The sequence below is a fragment of the Microcaecilia unicolor genome, chromosome 5 (assembly GCF_901765095.1).
Source record: "Microcaecilia unicolor chromosome 5, aMicUni1.1, whole genome shotgun sequence".
In the NCBI taxonomy this organism is placed as follows: Eukaryota; Metazoa; Chordata; class Amphibia; order Gymnophiona; family Siphonopidae; genus Microcaecilia; species Microcaecilia unicolor.
In genome coordinates, this window is record NC_044035.1 from 61,254,026 (window position 1) to 61,275,067 (window position 21,042).

The 21,042-nt window shown below is 39.4% G+C and overlaps 1 protein-coding gene and 1 non-coding gene across 2 annotated transcripts in view; one reads left to right on the plus strand and one right to left on the minus strand.

The window, feature by feature from the left end:
- Positions 1–21,042, plus strand: part of DOCK1 (dedicator of cytokinesis 1) — a 906,712-nt gene that overhangs the window by 634,365 nt on the left and 251,305 nt on the right. The window contains exon 30 of the mRNA XM_030202953.1: positions 9,156–9,234. Coding sequence (XP_030058813.1) covers positions 9,156–9,234 — 79 coding nt within the window. The remainder of the gene's footprint in view (positions 1–9,155; positions 9,235–21,042) is intronic.
- On the minus strand, positions 15,318–15,420 carry LOC115471464. The gene has a single exon (XR_003942350.1). It is a non-coding gene; the product is annotated as a U6 spliceosomal RNA (small nuclear RNA).

The following is a 21,042-nucleotide window of genomic DNA, read 5'->3' on the forward strand; positions in this document are numbered from 1 at the left end:
TGTGCATATATTTACTGCTATCCAGCAATTTTCAGTGTGAGTTTGATGGCTATGTTTGGCTGTGTTAATACCTGGAATATCTTTTGGCCAGTTCCAACTTAACCAGCCGGTGCTGAATATTGGCTTGGCCGGTTAAGTTGGAACCAACCAAAAATAAACGGATATTCAATGCTGGGCCATTTCTGGTGCCCGGCATTGAGTATCCAGGCTCAGCGCTGATCACAGGAGGCTGCCCGGCTACCTCCCACAGTCTGAATATTGGCCCCCAGATGTTTATGACAAGACCCTAAATTATGTTCTAAACATGAGGGCCAAGACAAAGCATCAACAAAAGTGAGACACCTTAAAAAATGAAAAAGAAAAGCTCAAAACTGCATGAGTACTTTGGACACAACAGAAACACCAGATAAAGTCATTAATATCTGTGAGCCCGGCCTACATGTATATAATGAAGTCTACATATTCAAATGAGTAGCCAGCTAATTTCTTGAACTAAAATGTAGGAAAAGAAAGCAGAATATGTGAAATATTAACAGCAATGGCATTTCGCAAAATACAAGTTTTTTAAACCACAATCCAAAAACATTCTTTAAAATAATCCAATCCAAATGTTTCTGATCCATAAATTATCCAGTACAAATGCTTCAGTAAAGAGTTTTCTAGATGCCTGACATTATGGTAACAAGCCTCTGTCAGTGGCTATCTTATCCTTAAGACAACACACTGGAAAGAAATGGGTACTGATGGTCAGCCTTACAAGGGGGGCAGAAAGGAAGGGAGAAAGATGCAAAATAAGCAATCATAAGTATAATAATATATAAAAAGGGAGGAAACCAAGAAAGACTTTACCCCAAGTACCTGTTTATATGTATGTAAACCGCATTAGTTGTATCACAAAAAGCCAGTACATCAAATGCATTACCGTTACCAAGAGGCATATCTATTGGCTATAGCAGGAGAAGTGTTAGGACTGCATCTTTTGATAGACCCTTGATTCTGTGACCAAAGAGAGCACCACCTGAAAACAAGATTACAATAACACGACAAAGAAAAACTTTTTCTTAAAATATTATTCTTCCCAAACCTAGTTAAAGCATTAATATAAAAGCACCCTATCCCTAAGAGGGTTTAATGCCACCAAAACCCCAAACAGAATAAAATAGTTTCATCATAAACAACTTAAAAAAGGTAGTCAGTACACTCACTGGCTGCCATCCCACAGCTCCTTCAGCATCTATAAGAACAGAAGATATGGGGGAATTCTATAAATTGTGCTAAAAAATGGGCAGCAGAAAAGATCAGCACAAAGCACTAATCTAGAATTGGTGCACGCCCTGTATAGAATAGCACAGCACCAGTTCCCGCACCCAACTCTGGGCTCCAGAATTATGCCTGCTGAAATGTGGTGTAAATCCCAAACCCAAATATTCTATAACACTGTGTGCAGCTGAACAGCCATGCCCTGCCCATGCCTATGCCCCCTTTTGGGTTGTGTACTATGGGAATAGCATGCAGCCAGATGTGTTTCTCAAATCCTAACTGGTGCTAATTAATGTCAATAATTGCTTGTTAACATCCAGTTATTAATGGTTAACAGCTCATTAGCCAATTAAGTTGTGCGTGCATTGCGGAAGTGCGCCCAAATCTGAGCACCTTAAATAGAATCCCGTGTATATGTTCACCCCTCCCAACTTCCTTTATCTGTGGCACTGCATTTTGAGCTAATCATAATGGCTTTAAAACTGAAGCTGGCCAAGATATATCATATTACAATAGTCAATATGTAGTAAAACAATTGACTGCACAACCATCCTAAAACCAAATGCTTCCAAGTAATAATGCATTTTCCACAGTAAACAAAGCTTTAAAAAAAAACCCCACATACATCTTAGGTAACTTTAGCCACTTTTGGCCTGAAGGACAATTTGGAGTCAATAATGGCTCCTAAATATTGCACTTCCTTACATATAAGAATAGATTTTCCACTCAGCACTATATAAATAGGGAAACATAAATTGGATCAATATGTACAATCAAGTTTTATTTCAATCTGATATACTGCCCTTTAGTAGGCTTTCAAGCAGTATATAAATACATGTATGCAAATAAATATAAAGAAAGAAAAGAAAATTCGATGTTGTTATAGGAAGGTTTCACACCCCTGTGCCTGTCTTGAAGACAATCCGGCAGGTCTCAAGACAGCTGCTTTCAGTCAAAAGCATCTATAAAAAGGAAAGTTGCCAGTTTTGAAACTATTCATGGAACTTTCTGAACATAAATGGAGAGGGAGAACATTCCAAGGGACTAGCCCATTACACTAAAAATCCAGCTTCACACAAAGTCATAGCAAATACTGTAAGTTTAAAGGAAGTAACTATTAACAGGGACCGAAGCTCTAGAATCAATTACCCCAACAACTCGGGCTTCTGACATCCCTGGAAAAATGTAAGACAGATCTAAAAACACTTCTTTTTTACAGAGGCATACCGACGCTAGTGGGAATGTGACTTGCATGTGCCTGGACTACACAGTTGTTCCTCTGTTTCCTCTCTCCCCTAATTTCTGTGGATATTGTATTTCCCTCTGTCCTTAGCTGCAGTCGTTCTTTGTTCCTTCTTATTCTTCTAATTTAGATTGTATACCACTCAGACATTTACTTGATGAGTAGGATAGAAAGTCTTAAATAAGCTGGAAACTTGAACTTTTGGAGTTGTGAAGAGGACAAAGGGTGAGCGGGTGAATGAGGAATTAGGAGACATGAAAGGTATAACATGTGCCCCATATAATGGCTCTTATATACCAGGAAAAGTATTTTGTAGGAGATCTGATAGTGGAGTGGTAACCAGTGTTCTGCACAAAACAGTGGTGTCAACGTGATCGAATTTCTGAGACCCAGTTATCAATTTTATACCCATGTTTTGAACAAGTTGGAATCTGTATACGTCCTTATCACAAATACCATAGAGAAGTGAGTTGCAATAGTCTAGGCCTGAAATGACCAAAAAGTGAACCAATATGTTTGTGCCTGACTTTTTAAAAAGGTGACATATGTATAAATTAGCCTAAGTTTATACAAATATCATTTCAGCCACTTGGGAGTTGTGTGACTGAAATGATAAGGTCTGATCAAAAGTAACACCTAATATCTTGAGGGATAAAATGTTACAGGGATTCCTGCTAGGACTATATTGATTGTAAGAACAAGAGGATTTTTATATCCAGTTAGCAATCTGCACAATTTCTCAGGATTCAAATTTGTTTGTGCTGTTGCAGCCAATCAGTAATGTATGATAGCCTCTCGTTCAAAGCACCTATTTCTTTGGAATTATTATTGTGTATCCTAGCAAGAACCTGAATGTTGGCAGTGTAAACATACTGTGTTAAGTCTAGGGATTGGATTAGTGTAAGAAGTGGTGATATGATGATGTTGAAAAGCATGGGCACAGGTATGGATCCCAGAGAGACTTCACATGTAAGAGTATAAGACCTTGATCACTTGTTGTTCCAGTGTTCCATGTTGGTTCTGTCTGTAAATATATGTCTGTAATATAAGCAATAACTATGTGAAGAAGCCTGTCACGTAGGAGCTCATGGTCCATGAGGTCAGATGCTTCTGATAAGTCCAGTGAGAGAAGAATAACGTGGTCTCCCTGATCTATCTGCCGTAGAATAAAAGTAGTAATGACTAATAGGGCAGTTTTTGTACTATGGGATCTCCTGAACCCAGTTTGATTTGGGCACAATATATTAGTATTATCAATGAAATCCTCTAATTGGAAAAAAAACGATACATTCTGTCAGTTTAGAGAGAGGGGCATTTTTGATTTGACATCTAAGTCCAACGTTGGACATTTTGCTCAAAACGTCCAAAATTCAAGTGGGTAATCTAGCCATTTTCGAAATAGAAAAATGTCTATTTTTTTAATTTTGTTTTTGAAAATAGCTATTTTCTAGATATTTTGTGCTCAAAACGTTTTTCTTTTTTTTCCATTTTTGAAAAAAAATTGTCCAAGTGAAAAATGCACAAAATCAAGCCATTGGGGTGTAGGAGGAGCCAGCAATCTTATTAGATTGGTCACACAAACATCCCAGGAAAGATGATTTTTGGGAACTGTAAGTTTGATTGGAACAGATTGCTCTTCACTGCCTCCTGATTCTATTTTAAATTGTGTACTAATATTGATTATTAGTGAGAAGTAAATAGTAGAGATACAATTTTGTTTAATGCATTGGATCAAGTTATTATGCCTTCTATACTTGGTATTTGGTCTTTTTTTTTGGGGGGGGGGGGGGGGATTAAGTGGTTCCAGAATTTCAGATCCATCTTTTATTCCTACTGTTTGCAGCAGAACTAGAAGAGTCAAAAAATATCAAAAATGTTATTTTTGCCACAGAATGTCATCAATTGCTGTTTGCCATCTCAATGCATGCCTTAAATTTTAATTAGTAGTAGAAACGTAAAGAAAAAAATTCAGATATAGGAACCAAAGTAACTTAATGCAGCTTAAAAGGGATACATCATCAACAGAGTAATACATAGTTATAGAATCAATATATTTTAATGTACGTTTTATTTGCAATAAAATAGAACTGGTTAGTGACTGACTTAGGAATAGACAACAAGGATTAGTTTTGATTCCAGAGAAAAATTCTCCATTGATTTTATCAATATGTCAAGGATATAAAATTATTCATATCATCAAAGCGAATAAGATGGGTGCTGGCTTGGCTCTGATATACAGGAATTTTTATTAGTTTAAACTTATAGACAACAGAGTAGACAAGACTTTAGAATATATGCAGGCTCATTTTCAAAAGAGTAGACGTCCAAAAAGTGACATAGTCAGCATTTGAGCGTTTATTTCACAGAAACGTCCAAATCAGTATTATCAAAACCTCTTTTTGGATGTCTTTCTCTGAGGTCTGTCAGAAGGACATCCAAATCTCAAGGGGGCGTGCTAGGGGCATTTTCAAAGCGGGACTTGGGCATTCCTAAAACATGGACGTCTTTCAGCAATAATGGAACAAAACAAAGACGTTCAAGACTAAAACTTAGATGTTTTGAGCTAGACTTGTTTTTATAATGAATAGCTGCATTAGGAATTGAACCTACTTCCCCAGGATCAAAGTCTGCTGCAGTAACCACTAGGCTACTCCTCTACTCCACACAAGAGGTGCCCCAAATGACCAGATAACCACTGGAGGGACTCTGCGATCACCTCCCCTTCCTCCCCCAAATCACAAAACATTTTTCCAAACAGCACTTTCAAAAAGAAAAGATAGACTTTTTTTGTAGAAAATGACCTTTCCTGTTCTGATTTTGGACATTTTACAAAAAATGTCCAAATTCAGACTTAGATGTCATGTCCAAAAATGCCCCTTGTGCATTTGACTTGCCAAAAGTAACAAGGAGCAGCAGTGGGAATTGAACCCATGTTGCCAGAATCAAAGCCCACTGCACTAACCATTAAACCACTCTTCCTCTGTTTTGGACGTCTTGCATTCGAAAATGGCCGAAAATCAAAGACGTCCAAATCCAAGGATGTCCATGGTATTTTATAAAACAAAGATGGACGTTCATCTTGTTTTGAAAACGACCTTTTCCCCGCCTCAGAATTTGGATGTTCTACAAAGACGTCCAAATTGCAACTTAGACGTTTCTTTCGAAAATGCCCCTCATGGTCTGTTAATTTTTAAACAGTGATAGTAGACACACAATAGGATTTATTTTAAGCGTCGATGTAGGAAATTTTTATCCTTAATTGAGACAACCTCTACATTTTCCAAGGTTTGTATCCTAAATTCCAAACTTTCAATCTTCGAGGACTGCTGAGCAGTTACCTGCACTTGAATCAAGACCGCTTCGGAAATAACCTTTATATCTTTAGAATTTTCTCTTGTCACATTCAGCAAAGAAGAATGAGTGTCATAAATCATATCCCAAAGTGACTCTAAGGTCACTACAGCTGGTTTAATTATAACCACCAGATGGTAGAGGGGAGAGAGATGTGTTTTCCACCCGAGTTAGAGTACTCACTATTTCAGAAGGTAATATCTTTAAGGTTAATTGAACAGAAGCCTCTTGCTCGTGGGCCATGATCTCCTTGGCTGGCGATGCCTTCCCTCCTTGCAAACCTGGCTCCACAGCATTGGCCTTCCTGGCTGCAAAAACATCAACAGCTTTCTCACTCCCCAGTTGCGGTAGTACCGTGCGTTCAACAGGATTCAAAGAAGCCCCGTTTGCGCTGCTCACCGACGCAAGCACGTCAGCTCGTGCAGAAGGAGACGAAGTCTTCAGGGGAACCGCAGACGTGCAAAGGAATCCAGCATCGTCTGCCCCATCGCTGGGGCCGTGCTAGGAGTCGAGGGATACTCCTTAATCTTCCCTCTCCGTTTGCCCATTGAACACCACGGGCTGGGAGGCACTCTGAGAAGGACACGCTGGAGCTACAGAGGAGCAACTGCAGATGCGACTGCCTCAAATTGCCATCTTGGATCTTGTTCAGACAGTTTTGATTCCTTTACTTGACTACTGTAATTCATTGTACAGTAATATTAGCAAACAATAGTTGAGCTGCTTACAGCTTCTGCAGAATATGGCTGCCTGCATGATAAATGGCTTGGGAAATATAATGAAGCTAGCCCTTTACTGCAGCAATTACGTTAGTTAAGAATAAATGCACGAATAAAATTTAAAATTGTATGTTTAGTTCATAAAAGTGTATATGGGCAGAATTAGATTATGGTAGGCCAATTGTTGCCACCTTTAGGGATTAGAGGACAACTGAGGAGCTAAAAAAACTTAACCTTAGATTTACCTATTGTAAAGAACTTGAAACTAAATCAGTTTGGGAACATTCTTTCTTTTTCCAGGATTCTAAAGTTTGGAACTCTATTCTGGTTTCCTTACAGACTATCACTAATTATAGTTTATTTCATAAAGTCTTAAAATCACAGCTGTTTTAATTAACTATATACTAGAAGTTTTTTTTCTTTTTACAAAATGTTATTCATATCTGTTTATGACATCTTTCTTAATGTAAACCACTTTGAAGACATTGTTGAAGGCATTATAGAAGTATCAATATAGTATAGTATAGTACTCTAGTTTATAGGATTTTTCAAAACAATTCTAGTAGATTGGTAAGGCAAGACTTCCTTTGCTAAATCCATGTTGGCTCCTACCATGAAACTAATAATTTTGTTTTTCAGATTATATCTGTTCATTAAAAGTCTATGGGGCTCATTTTCAAAGCACATGGATGTCTCAAAATGGCAAAAAAAAAAAAAATAATAATTTAAAAAAATCCAAATTGTGATTCTGGAACTGCAGAATTTGGATGGCTTATACTGCAGTTCATCCAAATAGCATGGAGGTGTGTTTTGGACGGGACTAGGAAGGGCCCAAAATAAGGACATCCAACAGTGTTAATCGAATGGGAAGAAACATCCAAGTCTAAAGAGAAAGATGTTTTTATTTAGACCTGTTTCAGTCACTTCCTGGGTACAAAAAAGGTGCTCTGATTGAGCAACTGATCACTGGAGGGATTAAGGCATGATCCCTCATGAATTCTCCAATGGTTGCTGTCCACCTATTTTCTCTCCTGAAAGTGAAAATGGAAAGGAATACTAGGCTGTATGACAGAATCATGTATTTTGGGCATTCTGAACAAAGCAGAAAACAGACCTGAGGAGTAGCCTAGTGCGCAGTGTAGTGAACTGTAAATCAGGGGACCCAGGTTCAATTCCCACGTCAGCTCTCTTTGTTTCCTTTAAATTGTGAGCCCTCCAGAAACAGATATGTGCCTACTGTACCTAAATATTTATGACACCTGCAAGCTTGAAGGCTATTGAGGTGGCATACAGTCAGGTACAATAGCTATTTCCCTATTGCTGGAGGCCTCAGCATTTAAAATAAACGTTGTAGGGGGAATATGAACCTTGGGTGTCCTGGTTTACAGTCCACTGCACTGACCACTAGGCTGCCCCTCTACTCTGCAAGGACATCCATGTGGCCATTTCTGTAAAAATGCTGTCAGACAGATGTCCCTGGAGTTTGGCATTCATATGTTGGACATTTCAATTTGTAAAATGGCTGTTCATTTTTAATGTTCTCAGGTATTTTTGAACAGGAAAGCCTGATGTATTTCCTATTAGAAAATGGCTGTGAGATGGATGTTTTTTTTGGACGTTGTGAACAGGATGCCCTTTCAAAAATGCCCCTTCACGCAAGAGACTGCTGCTGAAAATCAATTATGTTAAAGCCAAGTAATGTGCTTTTGGAAGCTTCCCAGTTAGAATTTGGAATGTTAACCCAAAATGAAATTGAAACAATACATTTTCTTAGCAATTAGCATCTAGAGTATTTAAGATAAAATTCAGTGGGTATGATGGAGGACAGATTGTTTCAGGGGTAGCTTACAAAAGATCTTAGAATCAAGAACAATTTGATTTTTTTTATATTTATTTGGATTTTGCTCACACCTTTTTCAGTAGTAGCTCAAAGTGAACATTCAAGTACACTGGGTATTTCCCTGTCCTTGGAAGGCTCACAATCTAAGAGCCCCTTTTATGAAGCTGCAGCAAAAGGGGGCCTGAACTGGTGTCGGTGTGTGTTTTTGATGCACGCTAAGGCCCCCTTTAACCGCAGCGGATAAAAGGCACTAAGTTTGTACCTGAAGCAATGGAGGATTAAGAGACGACCAAGATCACAAGAAGCAGCAGTGGGATTTGAACTGGGCACCTCTGGATGTCAAGACTGGTGCTCTAACCACTAGGCCACTCCTCCACTCTTATGGAAGACGTTATCTAGAAATACAAGTATTCAGTTTGTCACTTTCTTAATTATTTGGCAGAGTTAAGCAACATCATCCTGAGTTTTAAGAAACAATTTAATTAAAAACAGAAAATTCTATTTTATTACATACAGTACATTGTTTTCATTTTTAATTTCCATTTGCTAATTTTGTTATTACTTAGTTTGAGAATACCTTCATTTAGCTTTTGGAAAACAGGGATGTTTTGTTTTGCTTTGCTTTCAGTTAATACAGGTTTTATTACTTGAACAGTTTTGCAGATTTGTATGCAATTGAGATCCCAGGCTTGCAAAGATGCCACAGCATATATAATTATGCAATTTTCTGTTGAACTTTCAGAGTCTTCTTGCGAGCAATTAATCAGTATGCAGACATGCTGAACAAAAAATTCCTAGATCAAGCCAACTTTGAATTACAGGTGAGAGGAAATTATTATATTTTTAGATTCCATGTTTAATTGAGCTACACTTAGGGGCCCTTTTATAAAGGTGTAGTAGAGCTACCACATGGGTAGTGTGCAACAAATCAGCCCTCCTGCCAGGGTAACACAGGAGCCCAGCGGTATTTCTGAAGTTGGCGCACGCAGTTTCTCACAGTAGAAAATAATTTTCTATTTTCTACCGCGGGGGGTGTTCCCAGTGGTAATTGGCAGTGTAGCCACATTGCCACGTGCTGCCCGATTTACTGCCGGGTTAGTGCGTGAGCCGTTACTACCAAGTAAATAGGAGGTAGTAAGGGCTCACGAGATAAATGGCCTGGCACTAATTTTGGACTTAGCGCCTGGCCATTATTGACGAAAATAGAATTTTTTTTTTTGGCAGATGTTTTAAGAGGTGGCCTAAGCGAATGGGAAAATCACCCACTAAAAGTAACGCAAGCCACTTTTTTTTAGTCCTCCTTTGTAAAAGGGCCCCTTAGTCTATAGTGGTTATCTTATTGGTTGATGTCATTGTTTTTAGGCTTTATTCAAACTCCGATTTAAAAATAAAAGAATATCCTTTCTTGCTATGTAGGGGCTCTTTTTCAATATACTTATTCTGCAGTGAATCTACATTTTGTTCAGTATATTGTATTGTTCATGATATGCTAAGCAGTGCTTAAAAGCAGTAAGAATCAGAGGTGGTATAAACATAATGCAATTCTAATTTAATATTCTCGATACGGCACCCCAAATTGTTATATATGATGACCAAAACAAAGAATGTTTTTCAGATTTAAACAGGTCTTCAAACGTATTCTGTAAAGCAATTAAAAAAAGAGTTCACAGTGAAACAAATGATCACCTACCTGAGAACATATTATTAGGGTGAGGTTCTGTATTGCTTTATTGTATACTTCAGCAATGTTACATCATTATTTACCACTTATCACAGTAATTAATACATAAAGCACATATAAACATAATATATTCAAAAATAGTATGTTTGCTCGTTTCTTTTTATATCAGTGGTTCCCAAATCTAGTCCTGGAGGCACCCCAGCCAGTCAGCTTTTCAGGATATCCACAATGAATGTTCATATGCTACAATCTATCATTGTACAATTATATTATTAATTCCACTTCATTTGTTATATTTCTTAGAAAGACACATTTAACAAAGTTTGAAATCCTGTGGACACCATTATGAAGTTAAAAAACCACAATGCTGTGTGAAATATAATGCTGTGGACGTTTGCAGGAAGTGTTACATGCCTTATAGGGACCCAGCCGTGATTCTAGTCAGGTTTTTATTTTTAAACTTAAAGTTGTCATAATTATTCTCAAACCTCTTGGATATTGATTTCGTCTTTATCCGAAATCTCCTTGGACGTACTACACATGCTGAGCCTCCTTCCCAGGGAATATTAAAGTTCACACAGTTGTTGAAATCCACACTGACTTCACCATAATTGAAAAGTCCTCACAACCGGATACCAGTCAGCATTTTTATGTGTTCCAAAATAGACTATTTTAGTCTATACATAAGTACATAAGTACATAAGTAGTGCCATACTGGGAAAGACCAAAGGTCCATCTAGCCCAGCATCCTGTCACCGACAGTGGCCAATCCAGGTCAAGGGCACCTGGCACGCTCCCCAAACGTAAAAACATTCCAGACAAGTTATACCTAAAAATGAGGAATTTTTCCAGTCCATTTAATAGCGGTCTATGGACTTGTCCTTTAGGAATCTATCTAACCCCTTTTTAAACTCCGTCAAGCTAACCGCCCGTACCACGTTCTCCGGCAATGAATTCCAGAGTCTAATTACACGTTGGGTGAAGAAAAATTTTCTCCGATTCGTTTTAAATTTACCACACTGTAGCTTCAACTCATGCCCTCTAGTCCTAGTATTTTTGGATAGCGTGAACAGTCGCTTCACATCCACCCGATCCATTCCACTCATTATTTTATACACTTCTATCATATCTCCCCTCAGCCGTCTCTTCTCCAAGCTGAAAAGCCCTAGCCTTCTCAGCCTCTCTTCATAGGAAAGTCGTCCCATCCCCACTATCATTTTCGTCGCCCTTCGCTGTACCTTTTCCAATTCTACTATATCTTTTTTGAGATACGGAGACCAGTACTGAACACAATACTCCAGGTGCGGTCGCACCATGGAGCGATACAACGGCATTATAACATCCGCACACCTGGACTCCATACCCTTCTTAATAACACCCAACATTCTATTCGCTTTCCTAGCCGCAGCAGCACACTGAGCAGAAGGTTTCAGCGTATCATCGACGACGACACCCAGATCCCTTTCTTGATCCGTAACTCCTAACGCGGAACCTTGCAAGACGTAGCTATAATTCGGGTTCCTCTTACCCACATGCATCACTTTGCACTTGTCAACATTGAACTTCATCTGCCACTTGCACGCCCATTCTCCCAGTCTCGCAAGGTCCTCCTGTAATCGTTCACATTCCTCCTGCGACTTGACGACCCTGAATAATTTTGTGTCATCGGCGAATTTAATTACCTCACTAGTTATTCCCATCTCTAGGTCATTTATAAATACATTAAAAAGCAACGGGCCCAGCACAGACCCCTGCGGGACCCCACTAACTACCCTCCTCCACTGAGAATACTGGCCACGCAATCCTACTCTCTGCTTCCTATCTTTCAACCAGTTCTTAATCCATAATAATACCCTACCTCCGATTCCATGACTCTGCAATTTCTTCAGGAGTCTTTCGTGCGGCACTTTGTCAAACGCCTTCTGAAAATCCAGATATACAATATCAACCGGCTCCCCATTGTCCACATGTTTGCTTACCCCCTCAAAAAAATGCATTAGATTGGTGAGGCAAGACTTCCCTTCACTAAATCCGTGCTGACTTTGTCTCATCAGTCCATGTTTTTGTATATGCTCTGCAATTTTATTCTTAATAATAGCCTCCACCATCTTGCCCGGCACCGACGTCAGACTCACCGGTCTATAATTTCCCGGATCTCCTCTGGAACCTTTCTTAAAAATCGGAGTAACATTGGCTACCCTCCAGTCTTCCGGTATTACACTCGATTTTAGGGACAGATTGCATATTTCTAACAGTAGCTCCGCAAGTTCATTTTTTAGTTCTATTAATACTCTGGGATGAATACCATCAGGTCCCGGTGATTTACTACTCTTCAGCTTGCTGAACTGACCCATTACATCCTCCAAGGTTACAGAGAATTTGTTTAGTTTCTCCGACTCCCCCGCTTCAAATATTCTTTCCGGCACCGGTGTCCCCCCCAAATCCTCCTCGGTGAAGACCGAAGCAAAGAATTCATTTAATTTCTCCGCTACGGCTTTGTCCTCCTTGATCGCCCCTTTAACACCATTTTCGTCCAGCGGCCCAACCGACTCTTTGGCCGGTTTCCTGCTTTTAATGTATCTAAAAAAGTTTTTACTATGTATTTTTGCTTCCAACGCTAATTTCTTCTCAAAGTCCTTTTTTGCCCTCCTTATCTCCGCTTTGCATTTGGCTTGGCATTCCTTATGATCTATCCTGTTACTTTCAGTTGGTTCTCTTCTCCACTTTCTGAAGGATTGTTTTTTGGCTCTAATGATTTCCTTTATCTTACTGTTTAGCCACGCCGGCTGACGTTTAGTCTTTTTTCCCTTTTTTCTAATACGTGGAATATATTTGTCCTGAACCTCCAGGATGGTGTTTTTAAACAGCATCCACGCCTGATGCAAGTTTTTTACTCTGCGAGCTGCTCCTTTCAGTCTTTTTTTCACCATTTTTCTCATTTTGTCGTAATCACCTTTTCTATAGTTAAACGCTAGCGTACTTGATTTCCTAGTTTCACTTCCTTCAATGCCAATATCAAAACCGATCATATTATGATCACTGTTATCAAGCGGCCCTCGTATCGTTACCCCCCTGCACTAGATCATGAGCACCACTAAGGACTAAGTCTAGTATTTTTCCTTCTCTTGTCGGCTCCTGAACTAGCTGTTCCATGAAGCTGTCCTTGATTTCATCAAGAAATCTTATGTCCCTTGCGTGTACAGATGTTACATTACCCCAGTCTATATGCGGGTAATTGAAATCCCCCATTATTATTGTGTTGCCCAGTTTGTTTGCGTCCCTGATTTCCTTTAACATTTCCGCATCCGTCTGTTCGTCCTGGCCAGGCGGACGGTAGTACACTCCTATCACTATCCTTTTCCCCTTTGCACAACAGCGTGTTTCTCAATATGAATCATCAGTAAACTAAACCTAAAATAAAATCACCATCTTATCATCATAAATAATTTAACAGATTGTAACTCATCATTCATAATTAACAATCACCAGTGTCTGTATCATGTCACCCCTGTTTCTCCTTTCCTCCAAGGTATACTTGTTCAGGTCGGTAAGTCTCTCCTCATACGGTTTTCAATGCAAATCCCATACCATTTTTGTAGCTTTTCTTTGCACTGCTTCCAGTCTGTTTACATGTTTAGCAAGATATGGCCTCCAAAACTGAACACAATTCTCCAAGTGGGGCCTCACCAATGACATGTAGAGGGGCATCAACACCTCCTTTCTTCTGCTGGTTATACCCCTCTCTATGTAGTCTAGCATCGTTCTGGCCATGGCCGTCGAATTGTCACATTGTTTCTTCACCTTCAGATCCTCGGATACCAACCCCCCCCCCCCCTAGGTCTCTCTCCTGAGTCGAGCTTACTAATCTCTCCCATCCTATTCGGTATCTCTCTTTTGGGTTTCTGCACCCCAAATTCATCACTCTGCACTTCTTGGCAATAAATTTTAACTTTATTTTTTTCTGGGGTATCTATTCTTTCTGGTTTTATACAAGAAGTATAAGGAGAACCAAGCAGGAGTGAAGAAATTGAAAAAAGAAGCAAAAGCTGAGGAAAGTTGAGCTGCACAAAAAAAAGGTCACGAACACAAAACTGCGCATACTAGTTACTCCGGAGCAATAACCACATCATAACTAATGCAAAAGAAGACCGGCCCCAAGATAAGTGCATTAATCATTACGTTGAAGTAAATGGTACGGAATGTTGAATGCAAATGTATAAGAACAAGACATAGAGACTTAAGCAAATAAGGAGGAAGGGAGGGCCATGGTGCGATGATGTGGATTGCAACAATATTACTAAGAGAAACTTGACTGGAGTAATATGTGAAAACTGAGCACTGTTATTAATATTAAATAACTTAAATAGGCACTGTAGAAAATTCACAGCAAGATAAAAAGTAAAAAAAATAAGGTACAGCGGTTTCTTTATAATAAATACAAAACATTTTAACTGCCAGACCCTTGACCATTCTTCTAAGTTTTGGAGATCCCTTCTCATCATTTCTACTCCCTCCACATCGTTTCTACTCCCTCCAGGATATCCACTCTATTGGCTATCTTTGTGTCATCCGTAAAAAGGCAAACCTTTTTTTCCAACCCTTCAGCAATATCTCTCACAAATACATTAAACAGAATAGGCCCCAGCACCGACCCCTGAGGAACTTCACTTCTCACTTTCCTTTCCTCTGAGCAGATTCCATTTACCACCACCCTCTGCCACCTGTCGGTCAACCGGTTTTCTATCCAGTTTACCACTTTTGGTCCTAAGTTCAGCCCTTTCAGCTTATTCATGATTCTTCTGTGTGGGACCGTATCAAAGGCTTTGCTGAAATCCAAGTAGATTACATCTAGTGCACTTCCTTCATCCAGTTCTTTGGTCTCCCAGTCAAAGAAGTCAATGAGATATGTTTGGAGGATTTCCTTTGGTAAAGCCATGTTGCCTCGGGTCCTGTAACCTGTTGGCTTCTAGAAAGTTAACTATCCTTTCTTTCAGCAGCAACTCCATTATTTTTCCTACCACCTAAGTGAGACTTACCAGTCTGTTGTTTCCCACTTCTTCCCTGTCTCCACTTTTGTGAAGAGGGACCACATCCACTCATCTCCAATCTCACGGAACCTCTCTCATCTCTAAAGATCTATTAAATTAATCTTTAAGAGGTCCTGCCAGGACCTCCCTGAGCTCCCTCAGTATCCTGGGATGTATCCCATCTGGCGCCATAAAAAATAATATGCAACACTTCACGAATTTGCGTGTCATCCTCACGCAGTGGCCATGCTAATCTTCTTTGTATCATTCCAATTGTAATATATGTGCTGACGAAGTAATTTGCCCAAAAAGATCATCATGTCATGTACAACATGTGAATTAAACAAAATAGATTCATGGAGGGGCATTTTCCAAAGGGCACCTAAGTTGGAATAGAGAAATCCAGCTCATAATGTCCAAAGCAAATGCCCATTTAACATATATTTTCCAACAGGAAATACATCAGGATTTCCTGTTTGAAAATACGTGAGATGGATATTCGTGTACTGAGGATATTCAGCATTAACAATCATTTTACAAATTAAAACTTCCAAATTTTGAACAGCAAAAAAGTAGGGACAAGGACATCTGGCAGCATTCTTATAATGGCAACAAAGACATCCTAGAGGAGCAGCCTAGTGGTTAGTGTTGTGGACCTTTTAAACCAAGGGACCCAGGTTGAAATCCCACTAACTCTTATCTTGTAATTGTGAGCCCTCCGGGATCAGAAATATACACACTGTACCTGAATGTACACTACTTTTAGGTACAATAGGTACTCCCCTGTTTCCGGAGGGCTCACAATATAAAAAGGAGAGAAAGTGGGATTTGAATCTGGGTCTCCCTGTTCAAAGTCCACTGTGCTAACCACTATGACCACAAGCTCTGTAGTTTTAAAGGGAACTTGGCTTTCTTGCACCACCTAATTCTTAAGGTGGGAGATTTTCTCAATAGTTTCAATTCTCCGTGGATTTTGGGTAACGCGTACTAGCCGCTGAACACTATAGATATAGATAGTCAACAAGGGATAGACACAAAGGAATCCTGTTTAGAAGGAATGGATCTATGGAATCTTAGTGGAGATTGGGTGGCGATGCCAGTATTTGGAGAATAAAACCGGTGCTGGGTAGATTTCTACGGTCTGTGCCCTAATCGTGACTGAATAGATATGGAGGGGCTGTAGTGTAAATTTTAAGGGGCTTCACTGTTAACTTTAGAACTTTTAGTACAGGAACAGTGCTGGGCAGACTTTTACAGTCTGTGCCCAAAGAAAGGCAGGGACAAATCAAACTCGGGTTTACATATAAAGTATCACATACCATGTAAAATGAGTTTATCTTGTTGGGCAGACTGGATGGACCGTTCAGGTCTTTATCTGCCGTCATTTACTATGCACTATGTAAAAACATTTCAAATATTTTGTTCTTTTTAAAACCATATACACAAAAACTATTTCTCTGTAGGACAACTGTTTACACTTAAGATTTTTGTTTAATATAAAAAATTTTGTTGCTCATATCATGACAGGAATGAACCTTATTTCTATGCCACAGTTTGTTAGAGATGATCTCAATAACTCAATTTTATTGCTAGTACTTATCTCAACACTTGCATTGTACCAAAGATAGCCGCTTTCTGGAATTCAGAAGTTGTAATATATACAGGCAACATACCGAGAGACCCATTCTTTTTAAACTAGCCAGTTGCAGTCAATACAGCTGTGACAATTTCTGTTTCTTTCTTCCTCTTGGTCTCTGATTGCATGTGTTGGTACTTGCAGATCTTTTCCTTTCTCCACATGGACATAGTATTTGCTTGGTACCTACATTTCTATTAGTAATGTTATTTTTGTGTTTTTCTCTTTTACCACAATGTCCAATTTTCTTGCATCACGCTATATATCAGTGGGAATGGAAATGCCCCAAGTGATCACAACTTTTTCAGTTTCCACAATTCTATCAGGTTTGTGATCCTAGTGTTTCCAGTACCATGATGTTGTAGTGTTTGCACAGTTTCCAGTGGATGAGACATGGTACCTGACTGTGCTTTTCTGTATGCGGGCCTTCTGACATTAGTATGTCACACCCAGTAACAAGATGGGTAAAATAAAAAAAGCAAGAGTAACTTCCCTCTCCTGTAAATCTGTATGTGCTTCCCAGTTCCTTGGCTACCTTTGATAGCTCCCTGTCCTCTCTTATATACTTAAAATTTTGATGCTCCATTTTACCGCCTGCCCACATCTCAACCCAAAAGCCCTTTTGCTCCCTGCCTCTCTTCTCCACTCATAATCACTTCCATGCCTTTTCTTTTATTGCCCCCTTTTGCTGCATATCACTATTCTGCCCTTCTGATGAAGTATCCTCTTTGTCCACAATACTAGCCACCTTTTTTATGATATATCACTAGACCATTCCTGTAGCAGTTCTACTTAGCCTTATGTCTCTTCTATGTTTCTCTTCCATACCACTTAGATCATAAACCCATTGAAGGAAAAAAATCCTTTAATTACTGTATCTGTCTAAATTAAGTTAAGATGTGTGTGTCTGACTTAATGTATCTATCTTTTACTTTCCACTGTTTCATAGAAACAAAATATGATGGCTGAGGAAAACCATATAGCCTATCTAGTCTGCCAATCTATACAAGCTATTCAGCTTTACAATCCTTATCTCTCCCTCAGATGTCCTCTGTGCTTATCTCATATATTCTTAAATTCAGATACTGTCTGTGTCTCTATCCTTCTCCCCCAGGATGCTGTTTCCTTCATCCACTGCCCTTTCTGTAAATTACTCTTTCCTTAAATTACTCATGAGTTTTTCCCCATTCACCCTCATCCAATGGCACCTGATTCCTCTTTCTATTGAAAAAGGCCCATCTTATACCTTGGGGGGGTATCAAATGTCTTTATCGTATTTCCCTATCCCACTGTTCCTGCAGATATTTTCATCTGTCCCCATATTATGATGAAAATCATTGACTATTTTAGTATGGATTGGCTCTTTCTCATTAATGTTCTTTTGAACGTGTGTTCTCTAGAACTTCATATGGTAGTTCAAATGAGGTCTCACCAGAGCCTTATATAAAGGCAATATCGCTGCTGATCATTCCTCTCCTGATTACCACCAGGTACACACCAGTGCTACAAAAATAAATATATTTTTGTAGCGTCGGATATGAAAGTGTGCTGGGGGTTGGAAATACTGCAAGGCTGTTGCGGTAGCCCAGCGGTACTTCCTTATTAGCGAGCGGTAAACCCATATTGTGCTTACCACCACTTTGTAAAAGGGGCCCTAAGTGCTTGCTTTTAAAATGAGCATCACCATATTGTGAACCCCCCCCCCCCCCCCATTCCCCCTGTTATTGCATATATGTCATACTGAGTGGTTTCCCATCATTAAACAAAATGTAACATTAGACAGAGGTGGCCTGAATAAACACATAACACAAATTTTAAATTATTGCTTCATAATTTAAGGACCACAGATATCCAATTCCTATATCACCATGTGAAAAGTAACTGCCCCCTAAACTTAATAACTAGTTGCAGCTCTTTTAGCAGCAAAAAAATGCAACAAATTTATTGTTTTAGTTCTTCATTCTTCTATCCCACAATTATCCAAAAACAAGGTTTGGTTCAACGTGGCTTACATTTAACAGTTTCTAGAGGTAGTACAGTGTATTTTACAATTATAGGCAGTAGGAACAGTAGTGTCACTTTTGATTAACCATAAAATTTCTTGAAAAGATAAGTTTTTATTTCTTTTCTGAACTGGAGATAGTTGGTGATGCTTCTTGTGTCTTTGTATATTGAGTTCCACCATTTGGAGCCTAGATAGCTAAATCCCACATGCTTTTGTGTTTTGGACCATTATCTTGCTGCATAACCCAATTACTCTTCAGCTCCAGGTTATGGACAGATGACCAGATATGCTGCTTAAGAATTTTCTGATACTGTGTAGAATTCATGGTTCCTTCAATAATGGCATTTTTCTACTTTCTGAGGCAGCAAATCATCCGCACACCATCACACTACCACCACCATGTTTGACTGTATGATGTTTTTACTGTGGAACGTTGCATTTGCTTTATATTTGACATAATGGGACCTGTGTTGTCCAAAGAATTTCACTTTTGACTCATCAGTCCATAGAACGTTATCCCAAAAGGCTTGGGGATCATCCACGTGTGTTCTTGCAAATACAAGATGAGCATTGGTGTTACTCTTGGATAGCAGCACATTCTGCCTTGCTATTTCTCCCATGAATCACATTTTTGCCCAGTCTGTTCCTTGTTATGGAGTCATGAGCACTGGCCTTAACTGAAGCTAAAGAGGCCTCCAGTTGTTTGGATGTTCTGGGAAGTTTTGTGACTTCCTGGATGAGTTGTTGCTATCGTCTTGGAGTAATTTCGGCAGGCAAGGCCACTCCTGGCAAGATTTACCACTAGTCCAAGTCTTCTCCATTTGGAGATAATGGTTCTCACTATGGTTTATTCGAGTCCCAGAGCTTTAAAAATGGCTTTGTAACCCTTTACAGTCTGATATATTTCAACACTTTTTTTCACATCTCTTCTGGAATTTCCTTTTATCGTGGCATAATATTCTTAAGAAAGTTTATGGTGACTACTTTACTTTCATGGTAAGGTTCAGCATTGTGAGGTTTAAAGGGCTGGCTGCAGTCAAGCCTGGCTGTGTTTAATCAGCTGAATCTAATTATCAATTAAATGTGGTCAATTGTTTGATTAAGTAATTAGGGCAGCTACTTTTTCACATGGGTAATGTGGATGTTGGATAACTTTGTTCCTTAAATAAATGAAATAATAATTTAAACATTGTGTTATGCATTGACACAGGTTCCCTTTGTTTTTTTTTTGTTCAAAGATCTGACACCATTCTGTGTAATACATTTGCAATAATAGGGGAAATCGGAGAGGGGAGGGAGACTTTTCACATTACAATATCTATATATATACAAACATGGATTGTAAATAATCCCCTAACCTTGATGAGAATGCATTTTAGTTGTTTTGATATATATACATATTTTTTTTCTTTTTTGGTAATTCAAGTTATTGACTGAATCATGCAGTTTATTGGCTGTTATGTGTACTGCCAAGTAATATTCTTTGCCATGGGCAGGGCCAGATTAAAGCGTTGCTGAGTGAGTGGGAACCCTCCGCAGCCCAGCTAATCACTGGAAAGGAAAAGGAGAAACTGAGCTACTGTGTTATTTTATTTATTTTTGTTACATTTGTACCCCGCGCTTTCCCACTCATGGCAGGCTCAATGCGGCTTACATGGAGCAATGGAGGGTTAAGTGACTTGCCCAGAGTCACAAGGAGCTGCCTGTGCCTGAAGTGGGAATCTAATTCAGTTCCCCAGGACCAAAGTCCACCACCCTAACCACTAGGCCCCACTCCTCCACATCCAGGCACTGATATGCCGATGATCAAAAGTGCAAATGTAGTGAAGCTCATTTAAATGAGGTTATTTTGTATTCCTCCCCAGTGATCAGAAAAGAGCGCCCAAAACAAAGGTGCCTTACCGCTGTAAAAAATTATCCCAGGTTCGAGCAGGCATTAGAGTGTTGGAAGAGAGGATTTCCCATGATTCTCATGCTTCTCTCATGATTCTTTCTGCAAAATTGACTGGTTTTGATTGCTGTTTGAAGCAGAAGGAAGCACATGCAAGCCCTTGACCGCTGGTTGTGAGATACAGCAGACCTGAACATGAAGCACAAATTGGCGTTCTTGTCCTGTGGCAAACTTTAAAGTGGCCATGCTTAAAAAAAAAAATCCCAAAGCATCCAGAAAACACTTGTATTTAGGCTTCAGAAAACAGACACCAGTCTGTGCTTCACGTTCAGGTTTTACCAGGCGCGTGCGTACAGGAGCTGAGCTTTACCACTCATCTCTTCTGCACA